Source organism: Haliotis cracherodii, unplaced genomic scaffold, assembly GCF_022045235.1.
Source record: "Haliotis cracherodii isolate W230 unplaced genomic scaffold, xgHalCrac1.p SCAF_6, whole genome shotgun sequence".
In the NCBI taxonomy this organism is placed as follows: Eukaryota; Metazoa; Mollusca; class Gastropoda; order Lepetellida; family Haliotidae; genus Haliotis; species Haliotis cracherodii.
In genome coordinates, this window is record NW_027266319.1 from 58,374,081 (window position 1) to 58,391,449 (window position 17,369).

General features: G+C 41.6%; 1 protein-coding gene across 1 annotated transcript; it reads right to left on the reverse strand.

Annotated features, from left to right (window-relative positions):
* Positions 1-4,548: 4,548 nt before the first annotated feature.
* On the reverse strand, positions 4,549-16,087 carry LOC139446154 (low-density lipoprotein receptor-like). Its single transcript, XM_071227453.1, has 7 exons — positions 15,979-16,087; positions 15,120-15,233; positions 10,617-10,733; positions 9,934-10,047; positions 8,000-8,113; positions 7,416-7,526; positions 4,549-4,722 (listed from the first exon to the last, which is right to left on the reverse strand). Exons 1-7 carry the CDS (start codon positions 16,037-16,039, stop codon positions 4,577-4,579), a joined length of 777 nt encoding a protein of 258 aa, XP_071083554.1. The 5' UTR covers positions 16,040-16,087; the 3' UTR covers positions 4,549-4,576.
* Between the last annotated feature and the right edge of the window lie 1,282 nt (positions 16,088-17,369).

Genomic DNA, 17,369 nt, shown 5'->3' on the forward strand with positions numbered 1-17,369 from the left:
CGTGCACACACTTCACCCTACAAGTGCCGTAATCATGAACGCTACGCTGAACCTCATTTTATCTCACCTCACGGACACCTTCCTACGAGTGATCTTATTCACCAGAGAAGAAAATTAACCCAGAATCCCACAGGGGTGTCCGGTCCATAATTGTTATTGCTACTGATGATAAGGTTGAGTTTTTTGTGATGAAAATTCCCATTTTGGGGTTGTGAAGTTGTTATTTTTACTACATGTGTAATAACCCCATGAGGTCCAAAGATGACAGAGCCTCGTTCTGATGTAAGAGTTTATTGCCATGACAGCCGTGGAAAGGATAACGTGCTGGCCGTTCTTTGCTTGTGCATTTGGTATCAGTGAGTATCTTCCTCTTACCTAGAAAAGAATACTTCTCTCCTCTCCACAGATTATTCTAGGTTTAATATGCCAAATGATGCACACAGCAAAATAAAAAATCACTCTATTAAGAGGCTCCATCACAAATCCACATGAGGTAAGGGCCCTTATGGGTGAAAACTCACATTTTGACATCTCATTTGACTAGCGTATCTTAGGAACACAAAAATACAATTCATATTTATTACAGAGATACAGACTATCTTTGAATCATTGCAGTTTTTAGAAAAGATGTCTGAATAATCAGAAACACAAGACATGTATGCTGAAATGTATTAAAATAACGTTTTTATAACATTACGAACGAACATGGTCATTTTGACATAAGGAAGTTGATATCCCAACATCTTTGTTTGTGACGTCACAGCACGATTGATTTCTAGTACCCATAACGTCACCTGGCGAGTCTCATATTTTTATTCCTTAAATAACATATTCATTCATTTTAATTGTTTAACTTTCCTGAAAAATATTTTCAATTGACCAAACTTTCAAAAAGGAGAGATTCAAATCAAGCTGTCAATAGGTAGGATCATCCCCAACATCAAGGAAATAAATCACATCCGTTGCATGAAGCCCCGTTCTCTTGAGTAAAATATCTTTCTTTTTATAAATAGATTTTATTTGATTTTTTTTTGTAAAAGCTAAAATATGACTTTTATATTTTGATTATATTTGATGGTTAATCTTGATCATTCATTAACAACATCATTTTAACACTGATAAAACAAGTTGATGAAGCCGTTTCCGAGGATGAGGTTGTGTTTCATATCTAATCAAAGGGAAAGAAATCCCAGAGCTGAGTGAGTGAAGCACTCCTAAAATATATCAGTACCTAAAATCTTGAGTATTGTCAGGTGAAGGGCTGTTTTCAAGTCACATTGCAAGCAAGTGTTTTTGTGTTTGTTTCTTGTCTAACACCACACTCAGCAATATTCCAGCTATATGATGGTGGTCTGTAAATAATCGAGTCTGGACCAGACAATCCAATGACAAACATCATGAGCATTGATCTCAATTGGGAGAGGATGACACGCACCAACCAAGTCAGAGAGCCTGAACACCCGATCTTGGTGAGTTTGCATGACCCCTTTTGGTCCACAGGATTCGGGAGTGTTTTGGGCCTTGTAAATTGTATTTGGTATGCAGATTCAAAATTTAAAGAAAATCCTTTACATATTTATTTTTTCAGTAATCTTACTTCAAATTGCACTCTTCTATGAGCTAGTAACGTGATCAATCAGTTTTCGTCTGTGGTCAACATTTTGCCTTTGTAGAGTGAATTCTGACATGTTTTAAAGTAGTATCTGGGATTCAGTGTTGAGCAAATGGAAAAATAGGTGATATTCGGGACTCAAGGAGCTGGGTCTTTGCACCCTCCCAGATCACACAATGGATGCTCACAATCGGGCGCTTACAACAAACTAGTCTTGTACAGGGGACCCATTCTGACCCTCAATACCACGGTGGTACATTGGGACCTGGGGTAGTAATTAGAACCAGGTCTAGATCAGGGCGTGTTTTGTTCAATTGATTGTTTGTTTGTTTGTTTGTTTGTTGCGTAACGCTGCACTCTGCAATATTCCAGATATAGATGCGGGTGCCTACCCCCTTTTGGTACAGCGGATGGAGCCCTGTTTAGCGGTATTCAAGATGCAGAAATGCCGTAGGCTGGATGCCAAGAACTGTTTATCTGGTAAGTGGGTGCCAATATTTCAATGCTGAAATTTATTATTCAACCCAAAACATGCAAAGAGTGCCAAATCAATAAAACATTTACTTGCATATACTCCGAGTAAGAGTTATTGAATTGATAATACAGTTTAGAATTGGTCTCCAGCAACCATTACTTGTCATAAGAGGACTAACGGGATCAGATGGTCAGGTTCAATGACCTGGTTGATGCCCTATCCCAATTAAGTTTCATATTAGATTGTCTGACCCCGACTGCCAAGCTAAAATAAGAGGTATGCAGAATGCCATGAGAGGTGGGTGTGGCACCCTCCTGTATGGCAGTTTACTATTTTGTAACCTGTTTAAAATTAACAATCAGCAATGACTAAAGTATTTTTAGTGGACATTCTTTTGTTTGTTTGTTTGATGTTTAACGACATGTTTAACGCCGCACTCAGCAATATTCCAGCTATATGACGGCGGTCTGTAAAATAATCGAGTTTGGACCACACCATCCAGTGATTGACATTATCAACATGGATACACGCACTTGGGATACGATGACATGCATCAACGACGTCAGCGAGCCTGGCAACCCGATCCCGTTAGTCGCGTTAAAAATACGGCCAGCGTGACCTATTCTGCCCCGCATCTTCACGTGTTGGTGTACATTCACTGACACTGACAGTACTTGTGAAATGTGTTGCATATAGTTTATATGCATTATCATCTAGTTGTGTGTGTACTTAAGAACATGTCACTATGTATAACAGTGTTGTGTAAACGATTGATTAAAAAGCTCACCTGAACGTGGGAAACTTATAACTCTCGAGTTCCGCTGTTCTGAAATGCACACCGCACTTGTACGGACCGCTATCTGGCATACATCCAAACCGCACGTGCACGTCGTGCGCTGTGCTATTTGCGTAACAACTCCGATTTGACCTCATTAAAAAATAATTACAGACAGTGTCCTTGTTTCTTTTCTCAATCAATCTCGAGTGAAAAATATCAGAAAATCTTCCCAGCCCTTTTCTATCTTTTTTTTGTATTCCATAATCTCGGGAAAAGAACTTACGGAAGTGTGAATGCATATTCGTCCATCCGACAATCCTAGTTCTTAGGGAGCAAGCATTTGATTTTCAGATAGATGGGGTTGGAAAAGATAAAAAGGGCCCCTGTTTTCTGTGGGAAAATTACATATGGAGCGCATTGTTCGAAAAAGATGACGAGATTCGTTAAAATGTCAGTGGAACAATTGAGCGATCTTCAAAGTCAACGTTGCAGCTCACGAGATGACGTATAAATGTTATTTTAGAAGAAAAACAACAACCATTTTATTTATCGCGTAGCTGTTGCACGATTGTCATGACCTTCACCTAAAAACCATGGTGTGGTCGGGTATCCTGAAAGTAGTTGGTTTTTTTTCGAAATGTCGATTTTATAATGTGAGACAACTGTAGTATTTCACTATTAAATATAGAGCGGTGTACTGGATTATGATTTAAGAAGATGAAGACGGGTACACCGCATGCGACATATATTAAGATGAGAATACTGCATAACTAATAGGTCGTCAGCAACCCATGCTTGCCGTAAAAGGCGAGTATGCTTGTAAGAGGCGACTAACGGGATCGGGTGGTCAGGCTCGCTGACTTGGTTGATGCATGTCATCATATCCCAATTGCGTGGATCGATGCTTATGATGTCACTCACTGGATTGTCTGGTTCAGTCCCGATTATTTACACACCGCCGTCATACAGCTGGAATATTGCTGAGTGTGGCGTTAAACAATCAAAAATATATACAAAGCACAACCACACGAGAACTACCGGGAGAACATGTATTCTTCAATAACCACCCGTGCAGAGTCCGGATAAGAGTCAGTATGGTTTTTCGCCGCTTTAAGCAATATTCCAGCATTGCCACGGCGGGGTAAGCCGAAATGGACTTCACACATTGTATCCATGTGGGGAATCGAACCCGGGTCTTCGGTGTAACGAGCGAACGCTTTAACCTCTAGGCTTCCCCACTGCACCCGTCGGGGTAAGAATATTGGTCCCTAACAAGCCTGTGCTTATCACAAAGGCGACTAATTGGATAGATGATCAGGTTTGATGACTTTGTTCATTTCAGGCCATCGAAGGGGCAGTCGGGTAGCCTTGTAGTTAAAGCGTTAGCTCGTCACGCCGAAGATCCGGGTTCGATTCCCGACATGGGTACAGTGTGTGAAGCCCATTTCCGGTGTCCCCCGCCGTGATGGAATATTGCTAAAAGCGGCGTTAAACCATACTCACTCACTCACTCACTCACTCGTATATCGACAGCGTGGAGGTGCTCACGGCGTCAGTCACTGGGTTGTCTGGTCCCGACTCGATTATTTTCAGACCTCCATCCTATTGCTGGAATATTGTTGAGTGCGGCGTAAAACAATAAATCAACCGAGCAACCAACCAACTTTAATTAACAAGACAAAATCAGGATTAATGATTGTTTATTCCGCGTTTAGGTACACATGCCACAGTACTTCCTGCAGAACTTCTGTCCGTCCTCCTGGTCGAGGCAGATGGGACTGTGGGTAGTGTTCATCAGGTCGCAGCCACGCCCAACCAACATGTCCATACAGGTGCCAGGTGCAATTGTACCGGTAGCTATGGTAACAAAGGTTATCAGATAAGACATACATGTAGTGTCAGGGGCAAGTGTTCTGTTAGCTATGGCAAGAAAGGTATTAGACAAAACGTACATTTTGTGCCAGGGGCGTTATCTTCCGGTTGCTATGGAAACAAAGGTTAGCATATAAGACATAATACAGTGTCAGGGGCAAGTGTTCTGTTAGCTATGGCAACAAAGGTTATTGGACAAAACGTACATATTGTGCCAGGGGCGTTATCTTCCGGTTGCTATGGAAACAAAGGTTATTATATAAGACATACATACAGTGTCAGGGGCAAGTGTTCTGTTAGTTATGGCAACAAAGGTTATTAGACAAAACATACATATTTTGCCAAAAGGCAAATATGCCAGTAACTGTGGCAAGAACGGTTATAAGATAAGACATACCTATTTCATTAATACATACGTATCATAGGTATAACATATTGTAACTCGTGATTGAATTGGGTTTTACGCCGCTGTTTTTAAAGGTATTAAAAGAAACAAAGATTTCACTGATTCACTGGAAACAAACACATCAGACATCTCGGTAAACCTAAATCACCGTTGCATTAATATCTTAATGCTTATTTTGGCCCGAGACAAATTGTACTTTTCGTGTCATTGTTTTGTTGTAAAGATCACGAGAGCGTGCATGAGCTTGATCATGAGGTCATCAAGAAGCCCTGATAAAATGTTGATTGATGCAACGTTGAAACTAGCTGTCGTAACAAAATGGATACAGTTATAGTGGAAGGAGCATCTGCGCAAACAGCGGAAGGTCGGTGGTTCGATTTCTTTGGCACGTCATAACACAAGACGCTATTTGCTGTTACCCTGCATGGGTATGAAATGCAACGACCGGTCGGCTCGGGTCAATATAATATGTCTGACCATCTTCCCGAGGCAAGGGAGTTAACTGACCGTAAAAGTCAAATTTCCACACTTGCCACATTCGGCTTGAATTTCTGGGCTCGATCGTAGCGACACCAGCGGCTATTACGGGTTATGTCCCTTCAATGTCCCTCCTATTGACCAATCAGATTCCGCCTCTCATATCCTCAGGCAAGACTATGAGATCGATAATCAAGATCTATATTGTTATAAAACGGGACATCAAATTCGTGAGCATCTTGACTCAAAACAGGAAAGGATTTGGAAAATATCTGTTGAGGCCGAGTTGGGCGGTACACATGCTTAACAAATCCTGCAATCGACCGAAATCTGTACGGTAGTTGACGAACCGGATGTCTATTTCTTTACGGGGTTTTGATTGGACTGTGCATAGACTTGTTAGTTCTGCCAAAATATAACTCCAGTCCAGGTTGGCAAGGGTGAAAACAGGACTTTTATGGTCAGTTAACTCCCTTGTCTTAGGACCCGTGAAGATTCCGGGGTAGAATAGGTCTTCAGCAACCCATGCTTGCCGTAAAAGGTGACTATGCTTGTCGTAAAAGGCGACTAACGGGATCGGGTGGTCAGGCTCGCTGACTTGGTTGATGCATGTCATCAATCCCAATTGCGTGGATTGATGCTCATGATATTAATCACTGGATTGTCTAGTCTAGACTCGATTATTTACAGACTGTCGTCATATAGCTGGAATAATGAAGAGTGCGGCGTTAAACAACAAACCAACCAAACCAACCCTTTCCTAAGGACGATGCTGTTACAGCGAAGTGTCCATGTTGAACTGCGGCATGGGCTAGCAGCACTATAAAACTGGGATAAGCCCGGAATAGAACAAGCACCTTAACACACACATGCATACATGTCGCTACATAATGAAAGCGCCGGTAAACCCAGCTTCCCCTCACTTCTCCGTGACAAAATGTTCTTCCTAACTACAGATGTATACATTTATTCTCCGTATATCATCGAGATGTGTTGAGTTCTGAGAGATAGCCAAGTGCCCTTGTCCAGTTAAGGTCTAGACGTGCCCTGTGAGGAGCTCATGCAGTGAGAGGATGTAATTTAGCTAACAAGTTATTTCAAGATAGAATTCAATCATTCCACTTCATTGCGCAGACATGTAAAGCGTTGTTCGCACTCACACTTGCTCTAGGTCTGTGCTTTTCTGGGGGACTAGAGGCGTGTTTCAGATCTTAGTTCTTGTGTTCAGTGAAATTCATTTCCGGCTGAGACACGAGAAGTCAAGAATATCGTGCAGACACGCTTCGATCCACTGATCTCGTGTTAATGGTGTCCGACGCAGAACGAACACACGAAAAAAGTGTTTCAGAGTGCACGCGAGTATGGAGAAATAACTCGTAATAGCCACTGGCGGCGCTACAATCGGGCCCTGACATTTCAGACAAGTTCGGCAAGGGTGAAAACATGAAAACCTGACTTTTATACTCAGTTAACTGCCTTGCCTCGGGGAGATATACCTTTAATTGTTAGCGGGGTACATTGGAAATAATAGAGTGGGACTTAGCCTATCAGAATCCGACATTCATTTGTAAAGTTAAATAAAGTATTTTGCGACCCGTAAAGTCTATACCCGTGTGCATATTCCTGAAGGAACTTTTGTTTGACCGAGCTGTCAGTTTTAAAATTGAAATGTGTTTACTTCAAATGTGAACAGTTTCGTTAAGCCAGTTTAGCAAGGAATGTTCAAAGGATGTCCTGATGCAAAGTATCTGAATTTGCCCCCCAAAAGAGAAACAAACACGATGAGACAACTTACGACAGTGTGTTTCGTCGGTGATGTCACCGCAGTCATCGTCGCCGTCACACATCCACTTCCTTGGGACGCACAGGTTGTTCTTGCACTGGATCTGTGCGGACGTGCAGTGACCTGGGTAAGCGAGCAAGTGAGTCGATTTAACGCCGAGTTGGGCGGACAAAATAGAAGTCAAAATTAAAAGAAAAGGCAAAGGCGGATTCAGAGGAGATCCAGGGCGTTCAGACACCCCCACCCCACCCCCACATTGTTTTATACTAAATATAGTATGGTGTTGACTGTAAAACGTACTGGGAGGGGATTTTGATGTTTTCGACCCATCCCTCATAAAAATGCTGGATCCGCACTTGTAAAGCATTGTCATAGTTAATTTGACGTGAAAGAAACAATTATCATAAAAACACGAACGAAACGACAACCATATTTCCATTTAAACAGCTTATATATAAGCCAGGCACAAGAAAATAATGGCCTAGCCAAACCAATCTAACCATCGTAAGCATTTCAGTATGTAAGCAATGCTATACATCTGTAGCTATCTCCAGGTTAAACATGAGGTATCCTCGTAGTACCCCTGTCACTCTTACCGGCACAGCCGACCTCGTCAGAACCATCTTTGCAATCCCTGGAACCATCGCAAACCCATCGGGCATCTATACACTGTGTGTTGTTGCAACGGAATTGAGCGGCAAGGCAGGTGGCTGAATACAATACAATACAATACAATACAATACATACTCATCACCACGTTGATATTGATATCAATAAGTACACTCTTCAAAAAAAGAAACGCACATAGATTTTTAGTAAAGTTATTGTACCTAATAAAGTCGATATATTTCATTTGATATCATAGATACAAATATGAATATTTTAGGCATTGTAAAATGTTCATTGTCATGTCACATAAGGCCACATGGTTTCGCTGAACTCAGTATCTCGTGTGACCACCCCGGGCAGCAATCATGACTCTGCATCTCTTCGGCACTGACTGGATAAGTGTACGAATTCTGTCCTGCGGAATTCTGCGCCATTCTGCTTGTAACGCGTTTGCCAGTTGTGGGAGTGTCTGTGGCGTGTTCTGACGTTGACGTACACGTCGATCGAGTTCATCCTAGAGGTGTTCGATTGGGTTCAGATCTGGAGAACTCCACGGCCAGGGCAAGACGTTAATGTTGGCATTATGAAGGTAGTCTACCGTGACACGAGCTGTGTGCGGTGGAGTGTTGTCCTGTTGAAATTGCTCCCTCTGGCGGGCAAGGATTGGAAAAAGGTAAGGTTGAAGAATTTGATTCATGTAGCGATTTGCTGTCAAATGTCCCTGAACCACACCCAAGTCAGATCTCTTGTCGAATTCAAGTACACTATGTGGGGTAAAACGCTCATTTCGACGACGATAAACAGCTGTCATCCATCTCGCCGGTGAAGAAGAAATCGTAATTCATCGCTAAACCACACTCGTCTCCAGTTTCTCAAATTCCAAGGCTGTAAGGTATGGCACCAACTCAACCGTCGCTGTCGATGGATCTGTTGTAAAATAGGGACGATAACTGGGTTCCAGCCTCGCGAAGATGGTTCCTGACAGCCTGGTCCGAGATCCTCCTCAAATCAGGGATGCGTCCTGCAGTCTCCGTAGCTGTGTCATTGCGATGACGTCGGTGGAACAATCGAATGCAGCGATCCTGTACAGGGTTGGTGACTCTTGATCGGCCGGTTCTCGGACGGTCTGCAGTGGAATTGAACCGTGTGTATCGGTCACAAAGGCGGCAAAGGGTGCTCTGGTGGACGTTGAAGTGGCGTGCAACAGAAGACTGAGATTCCCTTCTTTGGATACGTCCTATGGCGATGTTCCGATCGGCAGCGCTGTCTCGGCATATTCAAACATGAAAAATGCTGACAATTGAATGACAAGTTATTGGCTTATGCCTTGTCATACCCACTACCACGAGTTACGAATGCTATAACTTGCACGTGCATTTTGCTTTACTGTTTTCCTCCATGGCATTTTTGAACAAGTGTGACAACAATACCGTTTAAGACATTGTCTTGACTATGGCTGCGTTTTGACGCACCGTTTGTCGAATATCAGGCCACCAACATTTTCCAATAACATATATTCAATATATATACCGAATTTTTTGTGTAGTCAGGTTCAATGAACAACATACTACCTGTGCATTTCTTTTTTTGAAGAGTGTACGATGATATTTAAACATTATTTCTCACTTCAAAGCTCAATATATGATATAACATAACATAATATTATCACAATTGTATTGATACTAATCACCACGTTGACATTAATAACAAATAAGTATGACCATGAGACTTCAATCAATAATGCAGGTACTGATTGTGACACTGCTGCGTGTAGTGTGTACAGAACTCATCTTATCACCTTCGTTAACCCCCCACCCCCCACCCCCCCCCCCCCCCACCCCCCCACCACCCCCCACCAACCCCCCCTCTCTCTCTCTCTCATAAGCAATATAAACATTACCGCATTAACCACGACACTCACTTCCACACATGTTCTCATCGGAGTGGTCACTGCAGTCGTCGTCCCAGTCGCATCTCCAAACTGCGTTGATGCATTTGCCGTTGGAGCAACGGAACTGATCGGCCGCGCACACATCTGCAATATTTGGGGTGTTCTATAACTCGACTTTGACGAGTATCAAACGTATCTCCGACCAGAACAGACAATGTGATGTGCGTCGATAGCACCTGATTTGTATTTACGTCTGCTGAAAATGGCGTCGGCGTTTGAAAGACGCAAACTTAAGTTGACAACATTTAGGAGTTTTCACAACGGTGCTTACAAGCTTATGTTGTCCGTGTGAAACTGTCTTAAACAATGCTTATATATACAGTTTAATTCAGTTGAATAAGTCGCTCTGTGCCGGTTTGTTCTACATTTCTTCTTTCATAATGACAAACCCCCGTGAAGATCCGGGATAGAATTGTTCGTAAGCAACCCATGCTGGTCGTAAGAGGCAAATAACGGGATCGGGTGGTCAGGCTCGCTGACTTGGTTGATGCATGTCATCGATCCCAGTTGCGTAGATCGATGCTCATGATGTCAATCACTGGATTGTCTGGTCCAGACTTGATTATTTACAGACTGCCGTCATACAGCTGGAATATTGCAGAGTGCGGCGTTAAACAACAAACAAGCAAACAAACAAACACGACTTCCCATACCGCACTCATTCTCGTCACTGTTGTCGCCGCAGTCGTTGTCCTTGTCGCAGTGGTAGACACGGGGGATGCATTTCCCGTTGGTGCACTTGAACTGGTTCTTTCCGGAGCAATCGTTGCCTGCAACAGTCAATTGATAATAATGAATGTACAACTGGTAAGCCAGTAGAGTGGTGACCTGACAATTAACCTACTTGTCTCAAACGCTTTTTGTGAGTTTTTTCAACTTATACTGATTTACCAAAAGTAAATTGGTGGTAAGATGGTAAAATCCTGGTTAGCCAACATTTTAAGAATATCATGTTATTGCTGTTTGCCGATGATGTTGTTATGTGCTCTGATACTGTTTCTCTTTTACAGACTCAGCTTTATGTCTAGGAAACATTTTGTGGAAAGATAGGTCTTCATATAATTTTGATAGACCAGACTTATTGTTTTCTAAATGGGAGGTTAGTATTCGTCATAATGAAAAATGTTTTGTTGTAAAAGAATGATAGAATTCCCTACATATTATAAATATCTTCGGGGGACCCAGTCGTCTAAGGCGCCGCGATTCGCTTTGCAGAGGTGCATCCCTTGGGCACGCCAGAAACCTATGATTGTGGGTTCGAATCCCGGTTCGCCCCATTTATTTTTCTGGGTTTGTCAGCACCATACCCGTGCTCGTGGGGTTCACCGAAGTGGTAAACGTCTGAGACCTGCATCACTTCGGGCTTTCCTCCCACATAATGCTGACGCACCGCGATAAAACTGGAATACTGTTAAAAGCGGCGTTAAACCCAACACATTCACTCACTATAAATATCTTCGAATATTTTTTTTCACGGTTAAATTGGTCAATGGCAATGACTCGTGTATTTCAAGCAAATAAATAATTTGTTTAGGACAAATAGATATACAGTAAACTACGTTTATAACGAACACGCTTATAACGAACTGAAGGATACAACTAACATTTTGGTCCCCGCCATTTTCTGTATATACGTTGCATATATGCTTATAACGCACAACGGTTAACGAACTATAATTAGCGGTCCCTTTAACTTCGCTATAAACGTAGTTTACTGTATATATAAGACAGCATCTACATTGTTTGATGGTCACATATCTCGTATTGCTTTGTATGGTTCTGAATGTTGGGTGTAAATTATTTTGATGGTATTAAAAGGGTTCAGACATTTTATGTAATTGGAAAGACAGGTGAGACATTTGTTCATTGTTTGTAAAATTAGTCTTCATCGTTACCCACAACAGTGTTGTTTATTATTATAAGGTTAAGATAATATGGGTGAAATCAAATGGGCTTCAAATATCAGGGATGTTTGGGGTTTTTTTTAAATTTAAACAATTAATCAGTTCTTAGTTTGTTTGTATATCCAAGGTTGTGAGTGAGTGTTTGAGTGAGTTTGGTTTAACGCCGCTTTTAACAGTATTCCAGTTAGATAACGGCGTGTCAGCTTAATGTGGGAGGAAAGCCCGAAGTGATGCAGGTCTCAGACGTTTACTACTTCGGCGAAACCCACGAGCAGGGATATGGTGCTGACAAACCTGGAAACATAATCGGGGCGAACCGGGATTCGAACCAACGATCAGAGGTTTCTGGCATGCCCAAGGGACGCAACTCTGCACACCCGTGCCCCTCCAAGGTTGTGGGGAATACGAGGATGTTTATGTAAACTTTTAGATAAAGATGAATTGATATGAATGCTCTGTCTTGGCATGATAAACTTAAAGCTTCATCTATTTTTCTTCAAGGTTATACCAATCTCATTAAAATCAGATCTGAGTTCTCTCTGCCGCTAAACAAAGATCTGAGGACATCCCCTTACGGGTCACGTCCGAACGACCTTTCGCGAACTTTGACCAACCACTGAAACGAATAACAAGACGTCGATATCAGCCAATGAGAAAGCAGCTTTCTCGAGCTTTACGCCACTCGTTTCAACCTGGCGACTTCCATTCCAGGCTAAATTTGAACAAACGAACATTCCGGAATGTCTAATATATGGTTGCGATTGTATGGCAGTGATTCCCACGTACTGTGCAACGCCTCCTCCGTTCAAATCTTTATCCCACAGAAGCGAGAGACACTTGACGGAATCAGTCGTAAGGGCCGTAACATGAGGTTGCATGATTAGAAAACACATTCCGACTGTCACTTTCATGATCTGGTAAGCGACGCTTTGATTGGTCGGATGAAAGGTCGTTCTGACGTGACCAGTAATGGGATGTCCTCTGATCTTTGTTTAGCGATAGCGAGAACTAAGATCTGATTTTAATGAGATTGAGGTTATACAGATATAAAGTCAATATTTCCGCCTGACTAACAAACAACTAACAGATAGTATTTTGAACATTCAGCATTAATATATTCATAATTGAAATATCAATTTAACAAGACGATCTTTTGATACATCAGAACTTGATTCTTAGACTTGTGATAAAGGTACTATCGAAGATGAGCGTCGTGTAAAATATGTTTGTGAAAAATACTCGTCTATTCGTAGTAAATGTACATGTCTATCAAATATACATGTAAAATACGTGTAAAATAACAAATAAGTGTTCTTCAGTCAAACAAATTACAGACAATTAAAGAAGTTGCGCTTTTCTCAATGCATATGTTTAAAATGTAAGATATCACTTTGTAACACTAATTATATTTCTATATAAAGGTTTCCTTGTATTTCGCCAGCATCAGAATATTTTCCCAAATTTGTTGTAGAGTAGAATATATTAATTCTTAAAAAGTCCCTTAAAGCATTTTTAAATATGCTTCAATGTAATGTAATATTCTTCAACACCGGAAGCTATTTTGTTAGCTAGTTGTACTTTTGATCACGTGGTCTTTATGTGGAACTGAAATGTGTTACAAAGTTTATACTAAAAGTAGAAAATACTCTTTTCGACCAAATCTTTGATAAGGACTCCGATATATTTCACACTGTTTGCACATATACATATTTGCATCAACTGAAAGTTTGCTAAGGATAAAGTTTTGATGAAATAAAAAAGTGATCCAACAATTAAAGATTGGAGTATATGGGTACTCCATGATTGGGTATTCCTATGGGACCTCAATTTCATGTTGAACAGACAGCGCCATGCAGTCATAGGTACGGTGTGCAGGAGGTGCCAAAAAAGCTTTCCACTTAACAGGCCGATTAAAAAAGATTACTAGATTAACATGAAGTCCCTGCATAACATAACAGTTCTTCCACGGGCTATGAAAAGTCTCTCTCCTTTTCAAATGTTTATCGTCGCTGTATGGCTGAAAAAATGTCGAGGCGATGTTCAATTTTAACTCACTCAAATGTTTTTCCAATTGAAGAGAGAGATATATGATGATTTTTGACGGAATTAAATTATACGTACAGACCGTAACTATCGTTCGGAATACCATTTCGAGGTTGCATGATTAGAAAACACATTCCTGATTGGTCAGATGAAAGGTCGTTCTGACCTGAAATGGGATGTCCTGAGATCTTTGTTCAGCGTTAGCGAGCACTAAGATCTGATTTCATTAAATAGTAAGTGAAACGATGCCCTAGGCTCAGTTGCACAGAGGTAACTTATCCTTACGATTGGCCTTAGTCAATGTATGGTAGTATAAAGATTCATGTGTGCTCCGAGCCCCGAGGCAGGAGTGCGAGGCCGATTTTCAAAAGAAATGGCTCATTGGTTGTTCGACGTTTACTAAAACTGTAGTAACGGTTCCGTAGGATGTGACCTTATCCGGAGAATTTGGACTGTGAACCCTTTTCTATTGAAACCTATGATTGTTGGTTCGAATCCCGGTTCCTCCCAATCATGTTTTTAGGTGTCAACACGATACCCGTGTTCATGGGTATCACCGAAGTGGTAAACGTATAAGACCTGCATCACTTCCGGCTCTTCTCAAAAATCAAGCTGGCATGCCGTGATAAACTGAAATATTGATCAAAACTGTGTTAAACCGATCTCGCTCCCTCACTCACTCGTTTCTGTCTTCACTCCGACACTCGGTGCATTGTGGGTAACTCTTCGACTGACGTAACACAGGGATAGTTGCGCTACATCAGGACCCGTGGGCACGTTTCAGTTTTATCGCCCATACTATTATAAAAATGTATGCAAGTCTTAACGCTAAAACGACTTTGTGAAACGGAGTTAGTCTTTTTCGTGCATTAGAACCGGCCTCGCGCACCAGAAAATATAATTAACCATTTTTTGCTAGGTTTGAATCCTGGCAAGGTTCCACTGTTATTTTAAGTATAAATATTAGTTCCCGTCGGGATTAGTGACTTGGTTGATTGGTACATGGTACCCAACGGCGTGGATCGTTGCTCCTGTCAGTCACTTGATTGTCTGGTCCAGACTCCAGACTTAACAGGCCGCCTTAATACAGCTGGAATATTGCTGGGTGCGGCGTTAAACAACAAAGAAACAAAATTTAATGTAAGGACGAAAAAAAATTCATTTTATTTTTTTGGTTTTAAAAATAACTGAATCGAAACATAACCATACCGCAATTCTTCTCGTCAGAGCCGTCCCGGCAATCCTTCTCCGAGTCACAGACCCAGTCTACCTCAATACAGTCGTGGTTGTCGCACTTGAACTCCGAGGCCGGGCAGCCGCCGCCTATGTTGACGATAGATATACAGTGGCCATCATTTAATTCCTAGATTTCCATTTTAAACAAACGATTCAAGACATCTGTTTTGGTCTGTAGGTACTTGGAGCCCAATATGAGGTGGGTTGATATATGGTATGGGGGACATAGATGAGAATCTAACAAGTAATGTTTTATGTATGGAATACTGTAAGGGACATTCTCGCCATCTCGACCTTTGGTCGAGAAAGGTCGAAAGGTCGAGATCGCGAGTCTACACCACTTTAGACTCACCGTTATCAGTTGTTTGTGGTTTCACGTCTCACTCAGCAATATTCCAGCTATATGACGGCTGTCTGTTAATTATCGAGTCTGGACCAGACAATCCAGCGATTGATATCATGAGCATCAATCCACGCAATTAGGATACGATGACATGCATCAACCAAGTCAGCGAGCCTGACCACCCGATCACGTTAGCCGCCTCTTCCGACAAGCACAGTTGCCTTTTACGGCAAGCATGGGTTGCTGAAGACCTGTTCCTACCCGGATCTTCACGGGTCTCTCTCTATGTGATGAGGACAGTCGCCATCATTAGTATGCTGATATTGATCATGAGACTTGAGTGCTTAGTCAAACAAACTGATGTTATGACGGCTAATTTGCATGAGTCACCCTTTAAGTACGAACGTATAAATACTCCTTGGGCAACATATAAACTCTTGGATGCAATTATGTATATTATTAATGTTTCTAAGAACCCTTGTTGATTACCTGGAAGGAGTTGGGCGGCAGCATAAGCAGTGAGAACGGAGAGGACGGCTAACTTCAACATGGCAGATACCTTGTTGGAACACTGACTGGAGAAGGATTGGTACCTCTACGTCACCAGTATGTCGACTGTGGGAACACACGCAGGTGTGTTATCTATCTTCAGGTCGCAATGATAACCTTTCCAGCGGTGTCACTGCCTAAACATATTCGGTAATAATTATGAGTGTTAAATTGCACATGTTATGTTTGACATAGGCGTGTTTCGTTGAGATGGACGTGAAGGTCAAGGTCGAGGTAGGACACACAACATGTCGGACTTTCGTGAACAACACGTCTATGGACATATAACCAAAGATGCCTAATAGAGATGCAGGGCAATATGTAGGCCATTTTAAAATATTTCAGTCAATTTAAAGTCGGTTTTGAACGGCTTTTTAGTTAATGCTGTCTTACCATTACTGTGGTAATGTGAAAGAATCGTGTGTTCTTTAACTTCTTTTCGGTGGTTTATAACTATCACAATAATCTCGACTGTCAGAACAATATGCAACATTTCATGCACCCTTTTCATACACTTTACATGTTTGTTTGTTGTTTGACCTGCACTCCGCAATATTCCAGCTGCATGACAGCTGTCTTTCAATAATCAAGTCTGGACCAGACAATCTAGCGATTGACATCATGAGTATCGATCTACGCGAATGGGAAACGATGACATCAACCATGTCAGCGAGCCTGACCACCCGATCCCTTTAGTCGCCTCTTACGACAAGTATGGGTAACGGAAGACCTATTCTATCTGTTCTTCAAATGGAGTGAAAACATACAACGTACTAAGAATTCAATTTTAGGGATGGGATACGGTATTCGTAACATTGTTTTGTGGTTTTGAGGCCCCTCGGCGTACGGCTTCGAAGAGACAGGCAAATTTTGTATGTGCTTTTAAATTATATAATAGTCATACAATATTGAGGAAATGAGGTTGGGTTGGTGTGTAAGTGAAGTAATTTGGGTCGTAAACAGTTTGTTTATTTGTTGTTTAACGCCGCACTCAGCAGTAGACAAGCAGTCTGTAAACATGAGGCCCACAGGGTCTGTATCGCTCACCTGGATATTTACACAATCATGACAAAATATACATTTGCATTGTACATGTACAAAGTACTGCAAATATTTCGTAATTTTGACTCTGTCAGCATTTAAAATAGGTGGATGGCAAATCTGACAGCATGAACGTGTATTTCTCTATATACAAATGTAGCATAAAGATCTGAACCGTTTCCATGTTATGATCCAGAGGCAATTTCCAGAGGCAAAGCTGGTTCCCAGGGCGATACCTATTGACATAAATGTATTATTCTCTTCATAACAAACAAATGTATACAATATAT

Excerpts from the sequence above, each read along its gene's own strand:
- LOC139446154 (XM_071227453.1), bottom strand. The coding sequence starts at position 16,039 with ATGTTGAAGTTAGCCGTCCTCTCCGTTCTCACTGCTTATGCTGCCGCC. Across the intron at positions 8,114-9,933 it reads CGATGAGAACATGTGTGGAA|CCACCTGCCTTGCCGCTCAA; the intron begins GTGAGTGTCGTG and ends TATTGTATTCAG. Across the intron at positions 4,723-7,415 it reads CACCGACGAAACACACTGTC|CTACCGGTACAATTGCACCT; the intron begins GTAAGTTGTCTC and ends TTGTTACCATAG.